Here is a 24,039-nt window from a genome sequence, read left to right on the forward strand (position 1 = left end):
AAACAGGAATGATATATCATAGTAGACATTTGCTTTCTTACAAATTATTTTTTCCTACAAATTCTATGCTGCGATATTTTCGGTATTACTCCTTGGTTAGGATTAGGTCAAGTTTCTATTACAGGCATCCTTTTGAACGTTGTATTAACATCAACAAATAGATCACTGCAATTTCAAAACAAAAGTTTTGTGAATATGGCCAGAATTTATTTTGTTTCATCAGACTAAGTTTCTGGGTTAGTGAACCCCCAAGTAAAACAAAGCTGGTATGGCTCCATAGGTAGCTTCAGCTTCATTTTATGTGCTATCTCTTTAGAAATTAGTACTCGTTGATTTCCTAATGTTCCTTTGTTTATATTTTTGTTTAATGGACTGCTTGGTTCAGTCTTGCAGTGTAGGCAAGCCCAAAGCATCCTTGTCTCCAAACCCCTATTTTTTTAGATGACCATTAAGCTGACCTTTAGATGACCGTTAAGATGACCAAGAAGATGACCATTATTTTTTTTTAAATAGTGAAAACAAAGAACTTGTGAGTGAGACAGAATATAAAGGTCTGAAAATGCATCTTACCACTCCTCTTTGACATCCTTTCCTTCCAGACTATTTATTCAAACAACCTTCAGCGGCTTCCTATATGGAATAAACTGTACAGTCTTCTCGAAGCCTCTTTCCATCACCTGTAAATTTAGAGTCTCTGAGGCAAGGGCACAGTTCCCCCTCTACGCTACAGAAACTTCTCTCAGCTAAGCCAGTTTAATTGCTCTTAAGAAAGGAGCAATCTTCGTTTTCCTCTAGAGTTACCACTTGACCTGAAGCTCATCAGTTAGAAAAACACACACGCTGCAGCTGAGCAGCTTTGCTGAGCAGCTTTACACTTTTGAGCTGAAAAATACATTATACAGTATTTATATGACAGACTAGAAACAAAGAAATCTTTAAATTGTACTTTCTATCATGGTGTTTTATCATCTCTGTCCTTGTAAAATTGATAGTAGATGTGCAGTCAAATGTAGTAAAAAATTTTGGTACCTCTCTGAGGACGATCTGTTATCTTTTTGGACACAGAAATTATCTATGATTTGGGTATGTAAAAGTTGTATAAATCTTCATCTGCTTTATAATAATTAACATTTAAACCACATAAATCTTGAAAGACCTAATCTTCTCTTTCTGTTCAACTGAAATTGTCAGTTCCTAGCCTTGGAACAGATCTCGATCAGCTTTACATTTATTTCAGATTTGTGGCATGCCACTAGCTTTAGTTGATTACTTTGAATTTGCACTTCCCATTGTTGACAGCAGTATCAGATTCAAAGGATGTCAAAGCAGTATGAGGTCAGTCTCTGAATATGCAAAATATTTGTGCTTTTTAGAAATTTAAATGAAGTTGGATTGACCGGATTTCTAAATGCTCTGTGCTAATGATGTAGTGCATCTTGTGAAAGCTACGCCTTAGGTGTATATTACCTTTCCCTGAAAGACATATTACATAAAAATGAACCAGTGAGAAATTCTCCCAGAGATTTATAATTAGAGCCATTGCTCACTCCTCTGGCAAGTTTGTGTAGCTGATGTCTTAAAAATAATTTTAAAATTCCTAAGGGAGTTTTCAAAATACAGATTATTGTAGAAAACTGTATAAGCTTTATTTTGCAGAATAAGAGATGCCTGCAGCTAGACAAATTTTCATAGACTGAAGTATAATAAATGAGAGAACCTAACAACAGAGAAGTTAAACGATACTTGCTTTTTATGACATTAGCAAGGAAATTTTATTCCCGATCTGCTCTTTCTTCCTTTTCCATCACTACCTCTTGAAATTTGACATCTAAGGTATTTCTGTAAATCTTAATTCAGGTTAAAACCTCCCTATGAATAAAAATATTATAAATTAACAAGAAGAATTGTTCTCTTATAGCACGATGAGTTACAATAAGTATTGTAACTCATTGTATGTGTTACAATAAGTACTGTAATTGTGTCTGGTACAATAAGTATTGTAACAGATTGCTATTTTGTTGTTCCAGAAGAAGATATAATTATTTTCAAATAGTTTCAACTGGAGGCAAGATATTTCTCTACTGAGTTTCGAACAGATGGTGGTGTAAAATACATTAAGTCCATAGAATCACTTAATGACAGGCAAAAATCTTATCATCTCTTGGAATTTAATTGATACAGCATCTCTCCAATGGCTTTCAAACCTGTGGGTTTAGTACATGCTATCAGTCATAAAAGCAAAAAAACCTTGCTTCTTTAATCTTTCTTTGGATGCGGTGTCCAGCATTTTATATGGAAAAAAATCGTATATACACAGCTATTCTAGTAAATTACTTTGATGCAGAGTTACACATCTACTTCAGGTTTTAGTTTCAAAACAGATAGATGCATTGGGCAAATCTTTATTATCCTTCGACAATTATTTGGATGGTATTTGCACCCTGCTAATGTTATCTGTAGAGAGTTAGAGATATGTGTGCTTGAGACAATAAAGCTGGGGGGAGAAAAGCATTCATATTAAGTATTGAACTATGTCAAAGATGAGATAACAGATTTTATCTGGGAATGACTGACATGAGGAATAAGGGTGTAGGAAATACAAGTAAAACTCAACCTATTAAGTCTGATCCCTTAAAGGGAAACAAGGGAGACCTGTCTCTCTCAAACATTTCTTGGAGCATGAAAACTGTTTAAAGGGCATCCTAATTTATCCAGTTCACAAAGCTATCTGTGATGGCAGGAAAAGATCTTTTCTTGAAATGGATGCCTTATTCTCTTTCTCGCAGTAGCTGTTCAGAGACTTTTGTCTATTTATATTCATTATTGTTGCAGTAAGAACAGTGCTGGTTTTCATTATTTCATTGGCATGAGAAGCCCTGATTCAGTTTTGCTGTCAATTTTGACCTCTTTCTGTACCTCTTCTACTTTCAGTGACTAAAAACGTCAGTAAATAGAAACAGAGAAAACCCCATAAAATACTTCTGCAGCAGCACAAAGTAAGTTTAACAACATTCAAGACATCAGCAATTGCAGTTCATGTCTATGGTAGGGTACAGCATGCACTGATTGTTTAGCTGTTTATTGCATTGCTACGTACTTAGTGAGTTTTCACATACTGGTGGGGAAGAGATTTGAGAGTATACATAAGTAGTCCATTAAAAAAAAAAAAATTTCTCAAAATACCGTCACACAAAGAGCAGAATAAAATCAATGATAATTTTAATGGTGGTAAGTATTTTTGGTCAAAATGTTCTGAGAACACATTAATTCTTCCATTTATTTTCTATCTGTGTCACTCAAAAGTAAACACATAATTTTCAACTTTATCTAGCCAGACACTTGTCTTTGACTTAAAACCAAATATATCTCTATATGGCCATTGTTTTACCAGTCCAATGAAATTAATTAACTTGAAGCGTAAGTTTCATAAACTAATCACTGTGGACTGTGAGTTTATCCACTGTGCTTAGTCTAATTTAAAGGGACCCTAATTTAATGGGTCACTATCGGAGGTGCTTTGTTTACAAAAGGGCATGAAATATGCGCATCAGCTCTCTCTGCTGCTCACTCTTGTATGAGGACCATGAAATACCCAAGTGTGATGCCCAGTTTCTTGTAGGACTTCATTCAGCTTTGGTAGGAGCATGCCATTCTCTTTGAATAATTCTCCTGGAATAATTCCATCCTCTGACAATTATGAGGGCTCAGGTGATTGATATTCAGGCACACAATTATTTGGCTCAAGTTGCAGCTTCAAAGTTGACCCGAGTAGAAACCAATTGTACCATCTGATAGTGAATCTATTATACGAATAAATTAGTTATACTCCAGTGCATCATGTTTTGCACTCACAAGAACTGCAGTCCCAACTGGCATCTCTATTATGATCTCGGCAAGCAGACAGAGACACTGTGCAGAGAACAATTTTCTACTAAATATTTTTCATTCAGGAAACAATATTCTGAATGGCCTGGAAGGAAGAAACATGCACAAAGTATGCACCACATGATCTAGCTATAATACATCGTGGGGGCAACAGTAGGCAATGACCATTTATAAAAGGAAACTAACAAATTATTAAAATCTTGTCTGAAATAATAATTGCCAAATTACCAAATTAATCCCTCCTCTTTAACAATAATTGACTTTCAAGTCAGATCAAATCTGCAGATTTTGTATTTTTCTGTCTGATTCAGTCTGATAAACTTGTTTCATCTTCTACTGCTTTATGTTTTGCCCAACTCCTATATTTGCCATCTTAACCACTAGTTTTCTGTGTCTTGTTCAGATTTTCAAAACAATCCAGCAGCTGTTGAGTGATTTTGACCACTGCAACTGATACTGGGTAGATTGGCAGAAATGAGTCTATGGATTTACACTGGGAATAATCAAGAGGATGATTTTTATTTCCCTATACTGTAGTCAATACATTTAATACACTAATATCTTAATTTTCTTCAGTGTATGTACCCTTTTAAAAAAAAAAAAATGTTTAACCTCCCTGTTAATATATTTTGCTTGACTGGGTTTCATGCTATCCTAGCAGATGTAATTAGGGATTTTTCCTACCTATTGTCAAGAATTTAGTCATGCATTGCAAGTGGAGCAAGCTTAACATTGTCTGGTTTCAAATCTTCTGTCAGTTTTACTGGAGTCTGAGTGAAAGCATAAACTAATAATGCAAGAAACTTCTTGATATTCAAATAAGTAAAACAAGTTCAAGATTATCTGATTCATTCTTGAAAAAGTAGATGCCGGCTATGAAGAAGTAGTACAAAGTGTATGCAGTGGACTTCTTGAGAAATCTGGAAATGTCACAAACTGAGGAATAATGGAATATTTTCTGAGATTTAAAATTTTATGGGGACAGGTATACACTTTGGCAACCAAGCCAAGCAAAGGCATACTGACTAATTTTAATCTTGTGCTGCAAAACACAAGAGAAGACAAATTGTGATACTAAACAGTCTTAAACCAAGAGAATGGGTTCATTAAAGAGTACTTCCACAGGAGTCACTTCTGAAAAAATTATTCCATTTTTACTTGGGGCTAGGAAATATTTCACATATTTTGGAGGAATATATCAAGAAATACGTAGAGGTATATGCTCAACTGTTCGCTCAAGTATGTGGCTTAGGCAATCTGAAGAAAATGTTTCCTAGTAGCTGGTGAAGCAACCAAAAACCCAGTATCTTCATCTCGGGGATGGGAGATCGATCCTGACTAATATGCTTAGACATCCCCATTCAAGTCCAATCTTGCCTTTAACTTTCATCAAGACACAGTTCTATTTGTAAGGTAAGAATTCACTCCTATAACTGTTGAGTGATTGTAACACTGTAGGATACTTAGGGTTAAGGGCAGGGGTCAAAAAACTATGATACACACTACAGGCTCCATTAGATTCCCCCTCCCACATGAAGGATTGAGTCTGCTATTTCTGACAGGCTTAGACTTTGCAAGTAAACTTGATTTTTTTATCTTCTCAGTTCTGTTTCAGTCCGATATTTTCTATACTTTCCATTAGTATATAAAAAAATAGTATACTTTTCCATTGCATAGGGAGATAAACAGTGATACCCTAATATCTTTTAGTATAACATCCCTATGATTCATGTGTATGCTTACAGTCTTTCTGCTGTACATGCACAAGGGGAATTAGTGCTGTGCTTAATACTTAATTACTAATGGACTGTAACCCAGATGAATCTGTCATAAGCATGTAACCATTCTGAGCCTATGTTTGTAATTAATTCGCTAGCTGTAATCTGCACACAGAGCTGAAAAATCAATAAAAGAATTTAATGAAAAAAATCCCTCTGAGCAGGACATAAATCACACTGAGAGATTCATTATCTTTTTGTATTTTTTGAGGTGTGAAGACTTTTCCACATACTTACTATAAAAACAACAATAACAACAAAAAAACCCCTCAACACTCCCCCTCGCCTGCATCGTCTCAGTGAGAAAGCATCGGCACTTATATCAAAACTACAAACTTACTTAGGTGGATTAATTTCCGGGTAAGAATTCTTCTTAGGACAATTCGAGAGTTCCAGAACAATTGATCTAAAGGCCAGAGTGGCTTATGCCACTGACATGGAATAAAAGACAAGAGTCTGTAACTAGTTAATCAGTAAACCATTTCCTTTCCCTGTGACGTGCGGTAGTATTACCATTTACTCCTGAGTTGTGTGAGGTTATACTTCTGAAGTATACTTCTTTATAGTTTCATTAATCATCTTCATGATTAATGAAGATGAGCACTATATTTTATAAAATTTTGACCCATTACCTCTGGAGTATACTTATATAAACAGGAAAACATGTGCTTTAATACAGTAATCTTAAAATGGTTTTTATTTCTATTTTTAACATTAATTTAGGTCTTGCATCATGTGGATCTTCTGCTAAAGGAATGAAAAATACGCTCTTTTTACTTTTCAATTCACTGAATTGAATTAAATTTTGTTGTTTCCCAGATCTTGCTGGTATGATTAAGTAAGTAAAATTACAAATTTATTTGTATATTTGTGAGAGAAACATGTATGACGTGAACAGATAAGTGATTAATTTTTTCCATTGTGTGGAATAAAGTTCCCTTTATGTGACAAAAAAGGTTAAATGAATCCTTCACATGATGGCTGTATTTCTTCTTACAACTTCCTCTTGACAGCTACTAAAAAGACAAGTAGTCACAAGTTATTTGTTTCTGCTTCATGCTGAGCTCTACATTATTTAGATGATCGTTTACAAGCAGAGCATGGAGAACTTTCTTCTTCCCCCCATTTGAAAATAATGTAATATAAATTAGTAGAGCTTTAGCACATTTTACAGTTACTGTTCAAGTTTAACCTTTGAGGTTCTATGACAAAACAAACATTACGTGACTCACACAGAAACCCTCCTGGGAACACAAGTAATTCCCTTTTTGTAAAAGCAGTACTACTATTTAATATATGTTATTATGTATTATTTTATTCTCTATATGGGGGAATGAAATAAGATCCAGAATCCAGCAATGTGTTGCTGCATGAAGTAGAGCTGTATGAAGCATTTCATCTTCAGGAATGCAGTGGTTCTATCAAGACAATCAGTTCAAGTTACTATCTCATGTGGCAGAGGAAGTCTGTAAGAAAAAACTCACTGAAAGATATGAAAGTATATCAAGCTTACAGAACAGCTTGCCGGTCTCCCAAGTCACTGATTATCGATTCTGGATATCCTCTGAGGTACTTGTGGGATATCCGTAAGATCTAATGACATTGAACATTGTTTAGGATTGTGCTTTTAGTTTCTAAATGGCAGCAATGTATTCACTAGTATCCCCTAGAAAATGTTACTTGGAGTATCTCCAGAAAGAAGTTGCTTTTTGAATGACATGGGTATGAATTGTAGGGAGATGAGAGGAAATCACGTAACCTTGTTTGTCTCTTGTGGCAAGAGCTACCCGGTGCGTCCATTCCTGATGAAGAAAATACATTATTATATCCTTACCGCCAAGAATTGCAATAAAGGGGAGACGCACTATACAGCTGAGATAAGCTAATAATGGCTGTTCGCTACTCTGTTCCCTTAGAGCTCCTGCAGTCCCATCACTTTGGCATAAATATCAAGGAAATTATGTCGACTTTTGAGCCCTGATTCAGACTTATTCTTAAGTCATCTTTAAGAGAGCTGACATTCTAATTGCTCCACGAATTTTTTCAGCTCAGAGTTTGTTAAGCACTGACACATTTTACTGAAAAAAAATAAAAGTATGTAATTTGACACAGTGACAGATTAATACTTTAGCATCAGCTTGGCAGAACAATTAGACAGCTTAAATGTTTCCTACATCTTAATGTTTACGCTACTTCAGGAAGCCATAGTAAGTGTAAGTCCTACTTTTCTGAAGGATATGTTGCCATTTCAGTGATAGAAGTAAATCAGGCTATCAAAGGATTTAACAGGATTACAAGGAGTCTTGTAGCAATTACATTTAAATCTAGAAAATTAAAATCTAGGGAAATTAAGTTCAGTGTGGTGTATTTAGCAAAGTACTTGCCACTGCCATCACATAAACTGATACTTCCTAGTCGTCATTATATGTATGCAATTGGTCTTGTGAACAAAAATGAAACTATAAAGTCTGAACTACAGGATAAATACAACTTAAACAAGAGAAAACTATGTGTTTCTAATGTGCTTCCTTTTGTATTATAATATAATCAAGGTTTTAAATTAGTATTTGTCTAGACTTAAGTCTGTTGAATTTTATTGCACTTACACGTAATACATATGCAAACTATATTGTGGTTCTCCACTGACAGTCAACGGAGCAATATGATTTGGGCCTGGAAGAGTACAACTAGTTATTTGGTTGGGGAGGGGAACAAACCACAGGTCTGTTTTTCGTATGAACAGTCTTTAAGTCAATTGTGAAATATCGGTGATTCCTTGATGATCACAGATGCAGTACTACTGAGCTGGTACAATCCTTAATTTTGGTAGGAAACTTTTTTATGGAGTTATTCTATAATTAGAAGAACAACTACAGAATATTGTATTTTAATCTGCTGGGGGCAATTGTGATAGAAATAACCATGGAATCTAAGCCAGGAAATTTATTGCTTGGGTAATATTTCTTTGGTTATGTGTCTGAGTCATGTTAAATAGCTATACAGTCTGGTATAGTCTGTTAAATGGAACAAAATACATCAAAATCTTACACATTCTTTATCTTATTTGACCCTGTTCTTTCCTAAAACAAAGGCAGGTATTATGCAAGGTATTACGCAAACCGAAATTTCATGTAAGAAGTAAACACTGTTGAAATTTTCTGCTTTACAGAGTCTCTCTTACACTAGTTTCAGATTTAATGGACTTCAGAGGCATGATATTTGTTTTGCACCACTACAGGTAGAAGCAGTATTCAATTTTTAACTTTTTGATGAAACTGTAAAATGGAATTGGATGTGTTTGGACTCAGGCAAGAAGATTTTATAAATGTTAGATTATCATTTTGGAACTTGAGAGTGTTTGTTTTTTTTTAGCATTGGTGGCTTTGTTTCTCTATTCCTTTGATTAACACCTGTCTTAAATGGTCCGGCCATTTGGGGGTTTCGTTTGTAATTCTATTAACATAAAATTTTAAGGAGGACGTTATTCTAAAATGGACTTCTGGCTGAACCTAAGCGCAGCTTCTAAGGTTGATTTATTACCAAATAAGTCAAGAATCTTAACCCAAAGCCAGTTAAGGATTGGATTGAGGCCAAAGTACATAAGTGTTAGTAATCACATTAACAGAATTGCAGAGTTGAAGGGAACCTTTAGAGGTCATTCAGTGCATCCTTTCACAAGGAAGGATTAGTCACGTTTATGTTACCTTGGGAGAAGTTTTTCTAGGCATTCGTAAAGCCCTCCCAGTGGTGGAGACTCTCTAAGCTTCCATCACTACATTTATCCTCCAGGTTTTTTTCCTAATTTCTAACCTGATTTGTCATTGCTACAATCGAGCCATTACTTTTGGTCCTTTCCACTACGAGCCTGCAAAACGGGTTGTTCCCACTCTTGGCTTTACTATAGCTTTTTAGGTGCATGAAAAGTGCTGTTTTCTGCCTCAGCTGCCCTCTCTTTTAGCTAATTCACTTTCATTCATCTAGCATGAACTTTTTTCCCAATGTTAAAGCATCAGTTACCTGTTTCTATTTTTTTATTGTGACGTTTTGTTTGCTTGTTTTATTTTTACTAGTTTTAGTGGTAGAGGACTATATAGCATCTCATGTTTGCTTTGAAAATTCCCTCTACTCTCTTTTGAAACCAGCTAAATACTTGGACCTTTGACACGCTACAGTAGTGAGTCTTGCCGTTCTTAGGAATTGTTTAAGGGATACTTTTATTTTACCATTTTTCAAGTAAAGTCTTGAAAATTCTCACTTTCATTCTATGTTGCTTTTTCCTTGCATAACGAAAGAATAAAAAGGTTCAGAATTCATTATTTTATATCCTTCCTCTCACAGTATTAATCAGTCAATCACTGTACATGTAAGCCTTTCTGTACTCTGAATTATTTTCTTAAGCACTGAAAAGAATTTCAGAATTGGGCATGATATAAGTGAAATTATTCTAGTGCAAAAGCAATTAATATATTAATTACTTCAGTGCAGTTGGCATGTCTCAAACAGTGGATTTGTGTTTGACTTTATTCAGTAGGACTGTTTGAGAGATGGCATGCTCTGTCTCTGCGGTACACGATAATGGCACATTCAGAATGACAGCAGTCCAAGCCTTGGGGCACTAAATGCTTCTCGAGATATGTTCAATTGCTGTTTAACTGTATTTAGCCTAAGGTGCAGAGAAAGAAGTTGCTGATGCCTTCAAACGTGTTTAAGTATTTTAATAGGGTCTTGGCATGTCAAAATATGCCACAGCACTAACGGGGGTGCAGTTCCTGAATTACTGCAATTAGGAGACAGTAATTTCAAAGACAGTACTGTTGTAGCTGTGTATCACTATAGCTTAGCTTTTGTTGCCCCCTTAAACAGTGATTTTCTGCAATATGTACCCTCTCGGCTGTTTTCTGCATTATTGTTCTCTGATCATGTAGTCAATACTTGTTATGCTTTAAGAGCTCTATTGTGTCTCCAATCACACAGCTCATAAAACAGACAACCATGTAGTATAAAAGCTATGTAAATGGACTCCTGTTTAATTACATAGCCTTACTGGTGTTTCACTTGAATTTTGGATCGTCCTCTGAGTAAAATATAATTTTGTACAGAGTGCGGGAAAAGATGGGATCCAAACCACAGTCTCTTATCATTACCATATGACAGTTGCTGTTCCTTTTTCTTCTCTGACAGTAGTGTGGAACAACTGCACGGGCATTCTTTACAGGTCCTCAATGACTGGAACCATGCAGGGATGTTATGGGTCCATCAATGGGGGAAGGCAGCAAAATCTGCATGTAGTCATTGATTTGTCATAGATACTATTTAGAACTCACCTGCCAATGACTCCTCAGATCCTGTGGACCAAGCTGCACGGTTTACAGAAGTACTGTTGTACTGCTGTAGTACTGTATGGCTACTGTGGTCATGTACTCCTCAAGAAAAGTCTACAGCTAGGAATGCTTTCTGGGCACAGAGTTCTTTCTGGGAATGTTCAAGTTATTGTATCTAGATAGGGTGTCAGTATTGCTCCGAAGGGTTTTCCATGACCACAGATAAGTGGAACAGAGCTCTTCGCTACTTAAGTACATCTAAAGATTGTTACCATAGGTTCTGTGTGTGGTTTTCAAAAGATGAGAAAAAGAAAAGCTCCTTGAATCTTTCTCCAAAAGAGTGTATGTGCTAGGACCATGTCATGAATAATTGATAAAGCTGGGTTTGTATAAAATATATTGTACAAGAACAGTTGTTAAAAAATAGGTGGAGTGGGGCCAGAGTGAGCGTGCATCCCTCATTACATTTCTGCAATGTGTGTGTACAAAAAAGCACATAACTTGTAACTTGTACTCGTTGACTACTGTGTTCATAACGCTTTATCTGTACTTGATGAAATATATTGACCTTCTTTGGTAAGGAATGGGAGGAGAGAAAATAATGCAAAATTGCTTGGGTAGAATATTTCAGTTGTTAATTTTTTTGGCTCTAAACTGGATATCAAAGATCATATTTCCCCTCTCCACGCTGCTGTGGTAGGTGCCTTCCTTTTTTGATAACAAGCAATTCTTCTAGCCCTAAAGCAACAGTCAGCTACAATCAACAGAAACATAAGCATACATAGAAATAACTCCATTCATTTGCATGCTTTCATGCAAAGTTTTATGGGAAATATAAGCTATCACATCTCAGAAATGAATGATAAATTTTTAAAAATTTCTTGGATTAATGATAAGTATAATTTGAAAAAAAAAAAAAAGCTTTTATCAGCTAACTCTGGAAATCATTGGTGGAAGCTTATATTGATGCAATGAGAAAGTAGATTATGAGACCCTGTAAATTAGTGTTCTCCAATTTATTTTAAGCCGAAGTCTGAGCAGTTGCAAATGAGATCTACTTTATAAGTAGTCACTTTTCAAGTCTCCATTTACATGTATACCTAGAAACTTGTCTAAATATCTGCATTTTGGGGACTGGGTTTACAACATCTTTGTAAATAGTCAAGCAATAGCTAGTTCTGATGTAGAGACACAGTAAGAGGGTATGTTTGAAAATAGATTACATCTTCCATTGTAACTCTGAAGATAATTTTATGCAAATAAAAGTTTAAATTTGAGTAGTCTATGCGTAAACAAATCTACAAATTTCTGTATTACAAGAAATACCATTTCACCAGGTTTACTTTCTCACTAATTAGCATTGTGATGAAATTTGTTTGTTAATAACTGGCATCTTAAGCATTTATTTTAGTCAGTTTCCAGATATGTAACCATGGTAGAAATCTCTTGTACTCTTCCTTGGTGATTTGCCAACTGTGCTAACAAATCCTTTGCTGTGTCATATTCCATTAGGTTTGCCAGCTAGTAGGGTGGTCGCTACTAAAACTTTTAAACTAAAGAGTACTTAAAAAAACATGTCAGTTTGAGATAGTTATGTTTGGATGTAAATTATGCTAGAGGACAAGATTAACTTTTTTTTTTTTTTTTTTTTTTAATTCAGAGATTGTTCATCTCTCCATGGGCTAGATATTGTAAAAAGGAGCATAAAGTCAGTACTCTGCAAAAGAGGGTCACTGTTCAGGGAGTTAGCAAAAATACATTTAATTACTTTGTAGCTGAAGTGGTGTGGCAGTTTATTTGAAATGAAGGTTAAATCTCTGTTACCTACTGCAGTGTATAGAAAGTACCCGAGTTGCCCTTAAATGACTAGTTTAGGTACTGGTAACAACTGACAGCACAGGATGTTTTACCTGTCTTCTGATATAACACTGCCATGGTTTAACCCCAGCCGGCAACTAGGACCACACAGCCACTCGCTGACGTCTCCCCCTCTTCAGAAAAATAAGGAGAACTCCTGGGTTGAGATAAAAACAGTTTAATAAGTAAAGAAAAAGCTGTGCACGCAAGCAAAGCAAAACAAGGAATTCATTCACTACTTCCCATCAGCAGGCAGGTGTTCGGCCATCTCCAGGATCACAGGGCTCCATCAGGCATAGTGGTTACTTGGGAAGAAAAAACGCCATAATATCCCCCCCTTCCTTCTTCTTCCACCAGCTTTATACGCTGAGCATGGCATCATATGGTATGGAATATTCCTTTGGTCAGTTGGGGTCAGCTGTCCTGGCTGCGTCTCCTTCCAGCTTCTTGTGTACTCCCAGCCTACTCGCTGGTGGGGCAGCATGAGGAGCAGAAATGGCCTCGAGTGCTTAGCAACAACTCAAAGCATCATTGCGTTATCGACATTATTCTCATCCCAAATACAAAAAGTAGCGCTATACCAGCTGATAGTAAGAAAATTAAGTGTATTCCAGTCAAACCCAGGACAAACACACACAAAAAAAACCATTCCCTCCTTCACTGCGCCACCTTTCCCTCACCTGCCAAATGCTGAAGTTATGTCCGTCTTTTAAACAGAAAAGCAGTTAAATACAATAGATTACAAAACATGTCAGATTAAATTTGGGCTTAAATGCTGTTCTGATTCAAGCTCTTAGAACAGATACAAGAAAGCAATGGAGTAGATGGCTACATTAACTGTTCGTGCCAAATACTAACGAAGGGTGTTTTATAGGAAAATACATCACACCAGATCTAACAGCCTGAGGGAGGCGAGGCTGCTGCTGCTGTTCCATGTCTCCAGGTCCAACCAGCAGCAAAGATGGAGATGTATTCCCAGTAGGCACACACAGAGAGCACACATACACACCAATTATATACACAGTTGACCACACAGATCACAGACACTCAGAGCACTCACACGAACACAGACAGCACCAGTGGCCTCATCCTGCTCCCCTCTCTGTCTGGACAGGATGGAAGTCCACCAGTCAGACTGGACGTGCACATATGTATACATGCACACATAATAAAGAGCACATATCTAGGAGTTAGAAAGGAATTTAATAAGAAGATAGGACAGATGGGGCTGATCGGGCACAGGGGACGACCAGACAAGCTTATTAGTCAGCAAACTACCTGTGACTGACCCTTTTATCTCCTTATCTCTATTTTCTCACCCTTGTTCCTCCCTAAATCACCAAAACTCCTCCCTTGTCCTCCCTTTGGTTCCTCCCCTAAACATCATGTAATAAGAAGTCCTGTGCTATCTCAAACTGCTTTTCCCCCATATCCCATAATGTGTCCTACATACCTAGGCAGCAATTCCCCTGTTAGGCAGAAAGATGGTCTGGAGAGCAGCTGCCAATGACTTGTGTTGAGTTTCATGCCCAGACAAGGGGGCTGACGGCTCTGCTAGGATAGCCTGGGAGGGGCCCTTCATTACAAGCTGGTTGTTCCTTCCAAGTCCTTGATTTGTGTTCCTGTCTGCCACTGTACGCCCCTGTGCTCCTCTGAGCCTGGGCCAATGGACCTTTGATGGGCTGATGGCCCCTGTGATGGGCCTGGGAGTAGCCTGTGGATGTATTATTTGGGCTAGTATTATCTTGTCAGTGTCTATCTGAACTCTTTTGTGGGTGTGAAGATGAGGTTTATCAGATAACCCAACAGTGCGAGTCAGCCACATGCTGACTTAGAGGTTGCCGCTTCATAACACAGCGCTATAAGGCTGAATTGTAGAGTAAATCCTCATGCTTTACAATAAGGAATTCCAATATTTGTCCAGAAGTGAATAGTGGATGCACTACAGTGCAAAATGGTAACTTTTGAAGTGTGTGATTCAAGGACCACTAGCAAGGCAAAGATTTTTATCAACTCAAGTAATGCTGGCTCAGGACTTGTTTGCATTAAAAAGAAACCATCAGATATAATGAGATATTAACTGTTTCAGTCTGGGAAAAGCAAACAAACAAACAACAACACCACACACCCCCACCCCCACCCCCGTTTTCGATAAACACATCCTCCTATATTTTAAATAAAGGTCAGACATATTGCCACGATAAGCATTTGCTAATATTCTGCCAGAGTAATAACTGAAATACTAGTAGCAAGCATAATGCTTAATGGTCATTGTTTGGAAATAAGGTGCTGTTTGAAGAGTTTATTGAGATTTAGATGGGAAGGGGATTTGCCCAGTTTTTCTGTTTAAAAATCACAGCACGTTACGTGCAGCTCAGCAGCTAATTATGCTTCTTACCTTTAGGGAGTGCCAGAATAATACTAGATTTAGCTGACAAATAGAGAATTTTCCTGTCACAGTCCACATCTTCTGTCTACATCTCCAGAACACAGTCATCTGAAAACTGATAGGCTGATAACTGTCCGCAGTCTTTGCATTCTTCATTGAAAAGAATTGGGAATCATGGCTGAGTCTAAATGCAAAAGCCTTAAAAAGTACAACTGGAAAAAAACAAAACCAAACACCAAAATAAAAACAACAAACCCAAACCTCAGTTCCCTCCTCCCAGCCTTATACATCTCAGCTACAGAGTTAGTTATCTAAAAATCAGTGCTGTTTTCCTCATTAAAATGAGTGACATATTGAAATATGAAATATTATACAGTCTTCAGAATACATACAGCAGATTATATAAAATTGTTGATAATTAATAATAAATAATATGTATATTCTTCATGATACTGCAACAAATTACTAATTAAATGAATGTTTAAATGCATGAAAAAATCAGGACAGGATGAACATAAATCTGACTTTCAGGGGTTTTTGCAATTCTATCAGGGTTAAATCTGCAGATGCTAAAATTAAATATGTTTTCTCTGCAAGCACCTGTTCTAAATATTTTAAATTAAAACAGTTTATTCTGGAAGGGGCAAAGGATTTTTAGTTGCTTTTTTTTTAAACCTCAGTAGTTACTAATTTATAAAAAATTCACAGTTGGAACTGTCACTGTTTGAGAAGGTTATGTGGCAGCCAAAATCAAAGAAAAATAGGCAAAATAGAAGTAACAAAATGAAGGCTAAATAGATCTTTGAAAGATATTTTATAAGGCATAAGTTATTACTGGTAAAATTACTGTTCTCATGAATTTGGGGAAGGTAGAAAGTTGCCACAGACCCTACGAAATACCTGATTGTGTTTCCATGCTGAAGCTCCTTGCTCCTTTTCAAGATAATCTGTTTTTTATAAAAGAAACATAAAAGTTTCATCAAATAAGTCGTATCATATGGAAGTCATTAAAGAAACTGGAAAAATTCATTTACTTACTGACTTTTGTTCTTTGTCAACTTTAATTGTCTGAATATCATGTTATTACTTTGTAGGCAGCTCCAGCTGTTTCTTGTAGACCATAAAGTACAATATAACTGAATAAAAACAAGGTTTCAGAATCTTACCGAGTGCTTAAAACAGTTGAGGTAGCTTTTTAATTCAATTGCAATGCAAGTGTCAAAATATGAATATTAAAAACTACCTGTGTTTTTATCAGGTGGGATTCAGTCCTGCAGTCCCTGAACTTTGCTAGTTTTCAGTGAAAGCTCTTACAAGGACAGTAGCTAGAAAGCTTAGGCACAGTGATCTGGAACAGGACACCTTCTAACACACCAAGCGACGTATAAAATGTTCGTGTATCTATTCGGGCAGCACTCAGATTCTCCCTGTCGCTTCACATGCAAACACAGCACACAGAACAGCTTTACCCATACATAGCAGATTACATTTATAACCAAAAGCAGGTTTTTTTTGTATGTTCTACTAATCATTGATTGTACGATTCATATAACGTATTGTGTACTAACAACTAATGCCCAGTCCTGAGAAATACAGGCAGAGGTTTACACGATATGCAAATTGAGTCCCATGGTTAATAATAGAGCTGCTTACTTGCAGGGAGTTAAGCATGTTCATGAGTATTCGCAGGGTCCAGGGCCTCGGGTTCCTTTCACATGAATTACAAGTATTCTTTACAAAAAATTCAAAGAAAGGTATTTTTAATAATTTCAAGAAAATTGGCAGTATGTAATTGAGTGCTTGTTGGACTCTTTTAGACATCAAAATTCATTCATTACCTAATGTCAAATGCCTTTGAGATGGATTTACAAGCGCAGGAAGTCGCTTAATAGTCTTATTTTTTAGTGCTGGTGGTTGAGGATAACTGTACAGAGACGTTTGTTGCCTAGGCCACATGCAACATAAACCAAACTATTACTGAGGAACTTACTGCAACATTCTTGCCAAGACCTTTAAAAATACCTTTTGAGAATTTAAAGATTTGCAGTTTCACTGGAAGTCATTGCAATATTATTCATTTGTAAAGACGACTCTATTTTACTTTCAGATTCAAGGCCTCTACCAGATGTAGCCCTGACAGGGAAGTGTACCCGAGAATGTGATGAGTATGGCCACTCGGACTCCTGCTGGATGCCAGTTCGCACTTCTCCTGAAAGAAAGCAGAAGAGCCAGCCAAAACTCTCCACTTTCATGCCTGTCGATGAACGGGGCAGTCAGGAAAAGCTGGCCAATGGAGAAGCCTCCCTCATGGGTGATCGCAACAGAAACCTCCTTAACAAAAAGTTGACCTCATCCTATGAGACCTTCAGCGCGGCTAGTTTCAGCAAAAATGAAGAAGGCAATCCAGAGGATATCCCCCTTACACAGACAGGGGAATACAAGCCATCTCCTGTCAATACTCTAACTAGAAGAGAAGTTTACCTGTAGGCTAAAAAGCAGCAACAAAGTTCTTTCATGTTATAAGAAAGAAAAGGGGCAAAAGTCTTAAAATCGAAACAATTTTAACAAAAATGAGAAACAAAAAAGAGGGGGCCACCAAAGAGACAAAAGATCTGCCTGCCACTTCTGCCTCCATAACAGGCATTTAATTATACTGTCTGCCTGACTATACTGTACAATGTAGAAAACATTGTTGTTACTTGCATGTCTAATTCCCCCTCACTGATTTTTATTTTCCTAAATCTATGGTTGCAAATTCCTCCCATAGTAACGAGCTTGATTAAAAAGAACGCAACACACTGTTGTTTCCCCTCTGCAGAAGCATGAGTTAAGCCACTCATTTTGTTTGATTGTCATCTGGCTTGTTGAGGATAACAGGTCAGGGAAAATGTATTCAAAACATATCATCTGAATATTGCTGATCCCCACCAGGGACAATCCTTCAGAAACCATACAGACATAGAGATAAATATAAAGGAATAATCATTAATAGGCACTTTGTGAAGACCACAGCTTTAATATTCTCACCTCTCATCTGAGGCTGGAAGCAACAGAAATACGTTCAGCCTGAGACTGCAGTCAAAACCACAGCATACTTTACGATGATTCATGAACTCTGGTTCTGTTTTATCCATAGAACAAGTGTGTTCTTGCTGTGTCTCTTTCTCTCCTTCGCTTTCATTCTCTGTAATGATTACTTCAACGTAAACACAATTAGTAACACGTATACCGTAGGATAGTAATGATAAACTCTAAAAATCATTATTTTGGGCAAGACTAACATCTAGCTGGGAAGATGGTAATAACAAAAAGGCCAAAGATCACACAACGGATCAGGGGAACTGCTAAGTATTGGGGCTTGGCGTAGAAAACTAACATATTCACAAATACACACATGTACTCATAACACGCCTTCAGTTACATTTTGCACAGCAGCACAGTTCACAAGCCCAGATGACTTTTGTTTTATTTTCCAGTGCGGTTCAGTCGAATGCCCAAAGGAACTGATGTGGGGTTTTTTTTTTTTGTAATGACGTGATATGTTGCAGCAGATGCTGCATATGATATGCTGCATATGCCAGTTCCAGGGAATTTTTAAGATCAAAATTAAAACCCAATAGTAGTAATAGAAGGCTGTGTTAATGACGGTGCTTGGTGGGATGGAACGGGTGGACAATGGGATGATGCAGTGACAAGAGGCTATTACAAGTCAAACACAAAACCTTCTTTTCAGAGTGCAAGGAATGATTGCTAAGTTTTTTGTCATTGGTTACCAGTTGCTTCAATTATGTCAAAGATATAACGCAGGTTTTCTTGAAACACAAGTGCATTAAACCCAAGAGAAGTGCAATACTAAATGACATCAAAACTCGGAACATTTAGTCTGTGTAGAAAATGGTCTGATAAACGGTGGTGTGATACTCACCTAGCAGATCAAGATGAGTCAAAAGGAGTCCAAGGCACCATGATATCCAAGAGCTTTGGGCTCTACCGATTCTCATGGTGAGCGCTTCTGGAAAGGGAAGAGGAAACGAAGCAGGTTTTTGTGCAATAAAAGCAACAAAATTGCAGAATTTCAACCAGTTGCTTTGTAGTTGATGCTGTAGTAATAATGACAGACTGAGCTCAGCCATTCAATGAAAACAACAATCGAACAACACAGCAAGGACAGCTCGAGGAGGGGGGAGCATTCAAATCCCTGGCTCTTTAACCTGGCATTAAGGCATGGCTAGATGGCTCTCTAGTATACTGTAGTCACAATGTAGCTTTGGGTAGTCTCTTGCTTTGAAGAATTGCATAGAAATAACCTTAAACAGCCTAAAGTAGAGGTTGGTAAATCAAGACAACTCATCACATTTATCTTTTGAATTCTTTTCTCCATATAGTGGGATGTGCCATTATTGGCCATTTCGTTCTCCTCCCTCAAGTTTACTTTCTTCAAGTAACATTAGTTTGTGTCTAGCGGTTATGATGAATGGGCACATTCTAGAAAGAAGATATTAAAATCAAAGATTAATAATGATTGAACATTTTTATGTTTAATTATTTAAGTATATGGAGAGATGCAAACTAGTACTTTGTTATGAGACTGCATACAGCAGTTACTGCTTTGTATAATCTGTAAGTACCTGTTTAAAAATGCTTCTAAAAATGCTTATGTAATGTATACACATTTTTCTTGCACGTTTCAACAGAATACACAATTGCATAACACAAGTGTTCAACAGAATTTCCTTTAATAAGATTTTATTTAATATTACACATACAAAAAAAAAAATTAGGTAGCTTGGTTCCATATATTCTTAGACCCTTTTTCTACAAGGCTAATAATACAGGTCACGGAAGACCTTCAGATTAAATGGATCAGCAGTCACTCACCAATTTTTACACCACATAAGACAGTCAGTCATTAAATACTTTACTTGTGTGCATCTCCTTATATCTGAAATGGGTGTGAAAGAGGTTTTTTTTAAATTCTATCTACTGTAAGTATTCACGGTAATTCTAGTGGAACTAGCCACTATTAATATGCTGATTACTCTTCTGACCTGGCATGACACACAAATATATTTTGTGTTTGTATTTTTCCTCTTTATTTGAAATAGGTTAAAACTGGTGCCACTCCATAAATAAGAGTGCTTTTGTATAAAAATAAACAAATAAAACTATAAAAAATAATTAGGGTGAATGCGAAATATGCAACTGTGCCTTTTATACCTAATATTATGGTAAAGTGGTAGTTGGGTTTGAACACTGAGGGATAAGGGGCTATTCCCAACTTTTTTGAACCTGTATATTTACTTGTGTTTATTTTCTGAGAAATTATAAATAATATATTTAAAAACAAGCCTTTTGCCAAACTCAGTTAATGGACCAGTCTTAAGCATTATTAACACAAGGCTGTGGTTTAAGTAGGTCTTGAGGATTTTTTTTTATTACTATTTGTGTGGGATTTGGGGTTGTTTTCATTTGTTTTTAATTCTGCTGCCTGGAAAACTACGATCAGTCTATATTATAGTTATTTAGCAAGGTGTCACCAGTTCATGTTGCCAGGAAAACTGTCAATTAAGTTGGGTTTTTTTTAATTGCTTTTAGCTGTCATCACATTTCAGTTGTACAACATAGAAATCATCCTTTTATTTCCTTCCATGGGAAACTCAAACGAGCTTTGCATGTATTTTACATTAGGGCACCTTTATAGATTGATGCGTTAATATATAACTTTATATGTATTAGACAATTCAATAGCTTTGGTCTAAAATCTAATGCTCATTCTGGATCTCAGATCCACTATGTTTATTCAATATGGTTTCTGACTGGCCTGCTGCCTGAGTTTCAGGAAAAAAAAAAGTTAAACATTATTTTTATGTGGGGGAAAAACTTAAACGGGATTGAAATGATTGGCTGAAAGGCTACCCTAGGAAGTTGTCAAGCAGGAAAACCAAGAATATGGATAAAGACCTTGCCATAAATCCAGCCGTCACCAAACATTTGTAAGGAACTTGAACAGCGAAATATTTTTCCTTCTGTTTCATTGGTGATAAATACACGGTGTTTCCTTAAGGAACGAAGCAGACGAAATAGCAATAGAAATGAAAGTGCATCAGTTAAGTTGTGCTACCGACTGAAGAGCATAAAGACAAGGAAGAAGACAACATTCACCAGCTACCTGGGTATGCTTTCAGACAACTTTTTCCTAAATTTTAAAGCACTTGCATTCAGTGTGGTACGATCTGTTTGTAATATTAATCATTGACTATTGTTCTGCAACTTGGATGTTGATAGTGAAGCAGAGAACAATTTATCATTGTTTATTATGAGTCACTATGCACGCAACTATGCTAAACATGGCAAAATGTATTAAACGCTAGTCCACCTCTATTTATGAAATATTTACATAATTTAATTTGCTTTTGTACAGTTTTATGTAAATAAATTGCTTGTCATTTTTGTCTCTGCAAATTAAAATATAACATGTTCAACTGGTTGCCCATTTGCCAGTGTACTTTCTCTGACAGGCTATTCCACTTTTACTGGATTAAATCACATGATAGTTTGCATTTTCAACCTATGTTTTGCATGGCAAAGATGAAACTGCCTTTATACTGGCCACATCTGCAGCTGCTGACGTCGCTGAGGTTTTACCCGTCTACGGAGTGAAACTCAGTAGAGGTTATTGTCACTCAGGACAGCATACAGCTATTTTTGCAGTAAAAATAATGTACTTGTAAAGACAGCAGTTGTTTCTGACTACTGTTCAAAAGGGCTTCTTATTAAGATGTGTTTAAAACCTTCATATTAAGAGGAATAACAAGTAAAAGCTCAGGTATTTCCATTAGGGAAAGACAATTTTCTAATTATCAGCAAGGTTGTCATTTTTTACAAGAAGTTTAGAAATATTAACAAGTCCTAAAATGTCAGCGAAGCATCAATGCTGAAAAGAACAACACAATGAATGCAGCATTTCAGAGCAAAATGTGAAATAAAAACCTCCAGTTCTTTCTAGCTGTGAATCAAATTATCCATCTTAGCATAACGACAGATCAAGAACAAACCCTCCTCAAGAAAGAACATCTAAGAAGCAGAAAGAGTTTATTCCGTAGCTGTCTGGATCACATACTGCTTTTTTTGTTTATTTGTTTTTAAAAAGCAGGTTCCAAAACAGCCGTTAAGTTGGGATTTGCATCAGTTGTAATATGTGAAAATTATGTTTGTGGGGGAGAGGGCCCGAAGGTTAAAACTCACCCCCCTCCCTGTTGTTTTCTACAGAATACAGTATTGCTACAAAGACCCTGCAAATCATTGTGTACAGTTTCCCGCTGAACACCACAGAAAGTGCTGTTTCTATCTTTTACCTTAGTTACAGATTAGGCTTTGATTTCTGTGAATACAGGCTGACCAGAACTTTTTTTTTTTTTTTAAATAAACTTTACATTACAAATTTCTTTCTCTGACTGTGCTTTCAGTTAACATTGCCTGGTCTTCTTTAACGAACGTGTCAAGGAAGATTCTTCCTCCCGTAAGCAGAGGTCTGAATCTGCATGCCCATGGAGAGCGTTCAATCCACCAACTGACCCCCGTTCTCCCACATCGCGCTCGAACGAGCTACCCCTCAACCTCTTTCAGCAGTAGCGGTATTTTAATGAGTAACTTCAATCAAGCTTTCATGTTTATTTTATACGAGATGTAGTATGCAAGGCATGACCTTGTGTTTGTTTATTTTGTCTTTTATCTGCATTCTCCTTGTTTACCAACTGCATCCAGGAAGGTGATTACAGGAAGATAAAATAAATTTCCTGAACCACAGAGAGTGGTAAGAGAGGATAATATAAACTGGCAAAAGCTAACAATTTATGCTCCCCTTTAACCCTGGCTTCATTTCTCCCTCCTGCACTGCAGTAAAATGTAAATCTTGTGCAGAGACTGAAATTAATAAATGTGACCTAGGCAGAAATAATTTCACGTCTTCATTGAGCCTCCTGAGGGGAGTGTATAGAAGATGCTTAATAGTTCATAAATGTGCAAATCATCTAGCCTATGCAATAGAAGAAAGCAACGCCACAGTTAGACAAGAATATTTAGTATATTGCTTAGTAAAATGATAGGATTCCAGTCAGTCGGTTCATACAGCTATTTATTCTAAACCAAGTATGACTGGTTTAAAGACTTAGATATACTTACCAAGAAACAAGGGAAAAAATGCAAAATACCTATTCTGTAGTGGCATGGAATAGCCTCTGGGAGAAGAGGGAACAAAGAACAGCAAATAAGTATAATGTAATTGGCACAGAAGTGTTAGAAATAAATCCCTTTAGGACTTTCAAACTGATTTAAGGATCCTAAAATAGGGAGATATTAATGCATAATTTGTAGCTATCTACAGTACGGTACTGTAATTTCTAAGAAAGAATTCTTGCTAATTATAAGGCATGTGATTCTATTTTAGGTGGTGTTTTTAAAGATTTAATTAATGGTTAAAAATATTTATATCTTAGTATTCTTCCTATGTAAGCTTACAAAAGCAAAATTCAGCAGGCTTCTACAGCATTCGCTGTAGGAGAAGGCAGGTTTGGAAAGACCAAGACAGCCAAGATATAGTTTTCATGTGTCTGTTCTATTTTCAGCAATGCAACCAACATCTTCATGTTTACACTACAATCATGAATAAAAAAAATAAAAATATTAAAATCTAAACCTTTCAACTGCCACTGCTTTCCAGAATATTGCAGAGGGAACAAAGTAGCATAAAAGCAGATTTAGTATACCACGTCAACCCGCGCTTTGGTAAATTTTACACTCGGGAAATTCA

The 24,039-nt window shown here is 36.6% G+C and overlaps 1 protein-coding gene across 4 annotated transcripts in view; it reads left to right on the top strand.

The window, feature by feature from the left end:
• Positions 1–20,377, top strand: part of PCDH7 (protocadherin 7) — a 280,656-nt gene extending 260,279 nt beyond the window's left edge. For 2 of the 4 annotated variants that reach the window (XM_074587757.1, XM_074587758.1), the window contains exon 3: positions 17,338–20,371. In XM_074587757.1, the coding sequence (XP_074443858.1) occupies positions 17,338–17,717 (380 nt within the window). In that variant the 3' untranslated portion in view covers positions 17,718–20,371. Of the gene's footprint in view, positions 1–17,337 lie in introns of all 4 variants that reach the window. The other 2 variants (XM_074587755.1, XM_074587760.1) reach the window with 2 other exon arrangements.
• Positions 20,378–24,039: the final 3,662 nt, after the last annotated feature.

The sequence above is a fragment of the Larus michahellis genome, chromosome 5 (genome assembly GCF_964199755.1).
Source record: "Larus michahellis chromosome 5, bLarMic1.1, whole genome shotgun sequence".
Taxonomy (NCBI): Eukaryota; Metazoa; Chordata; class Aves; order Charadriiformes; family Laridae; genus Larus; species Larus michahellis.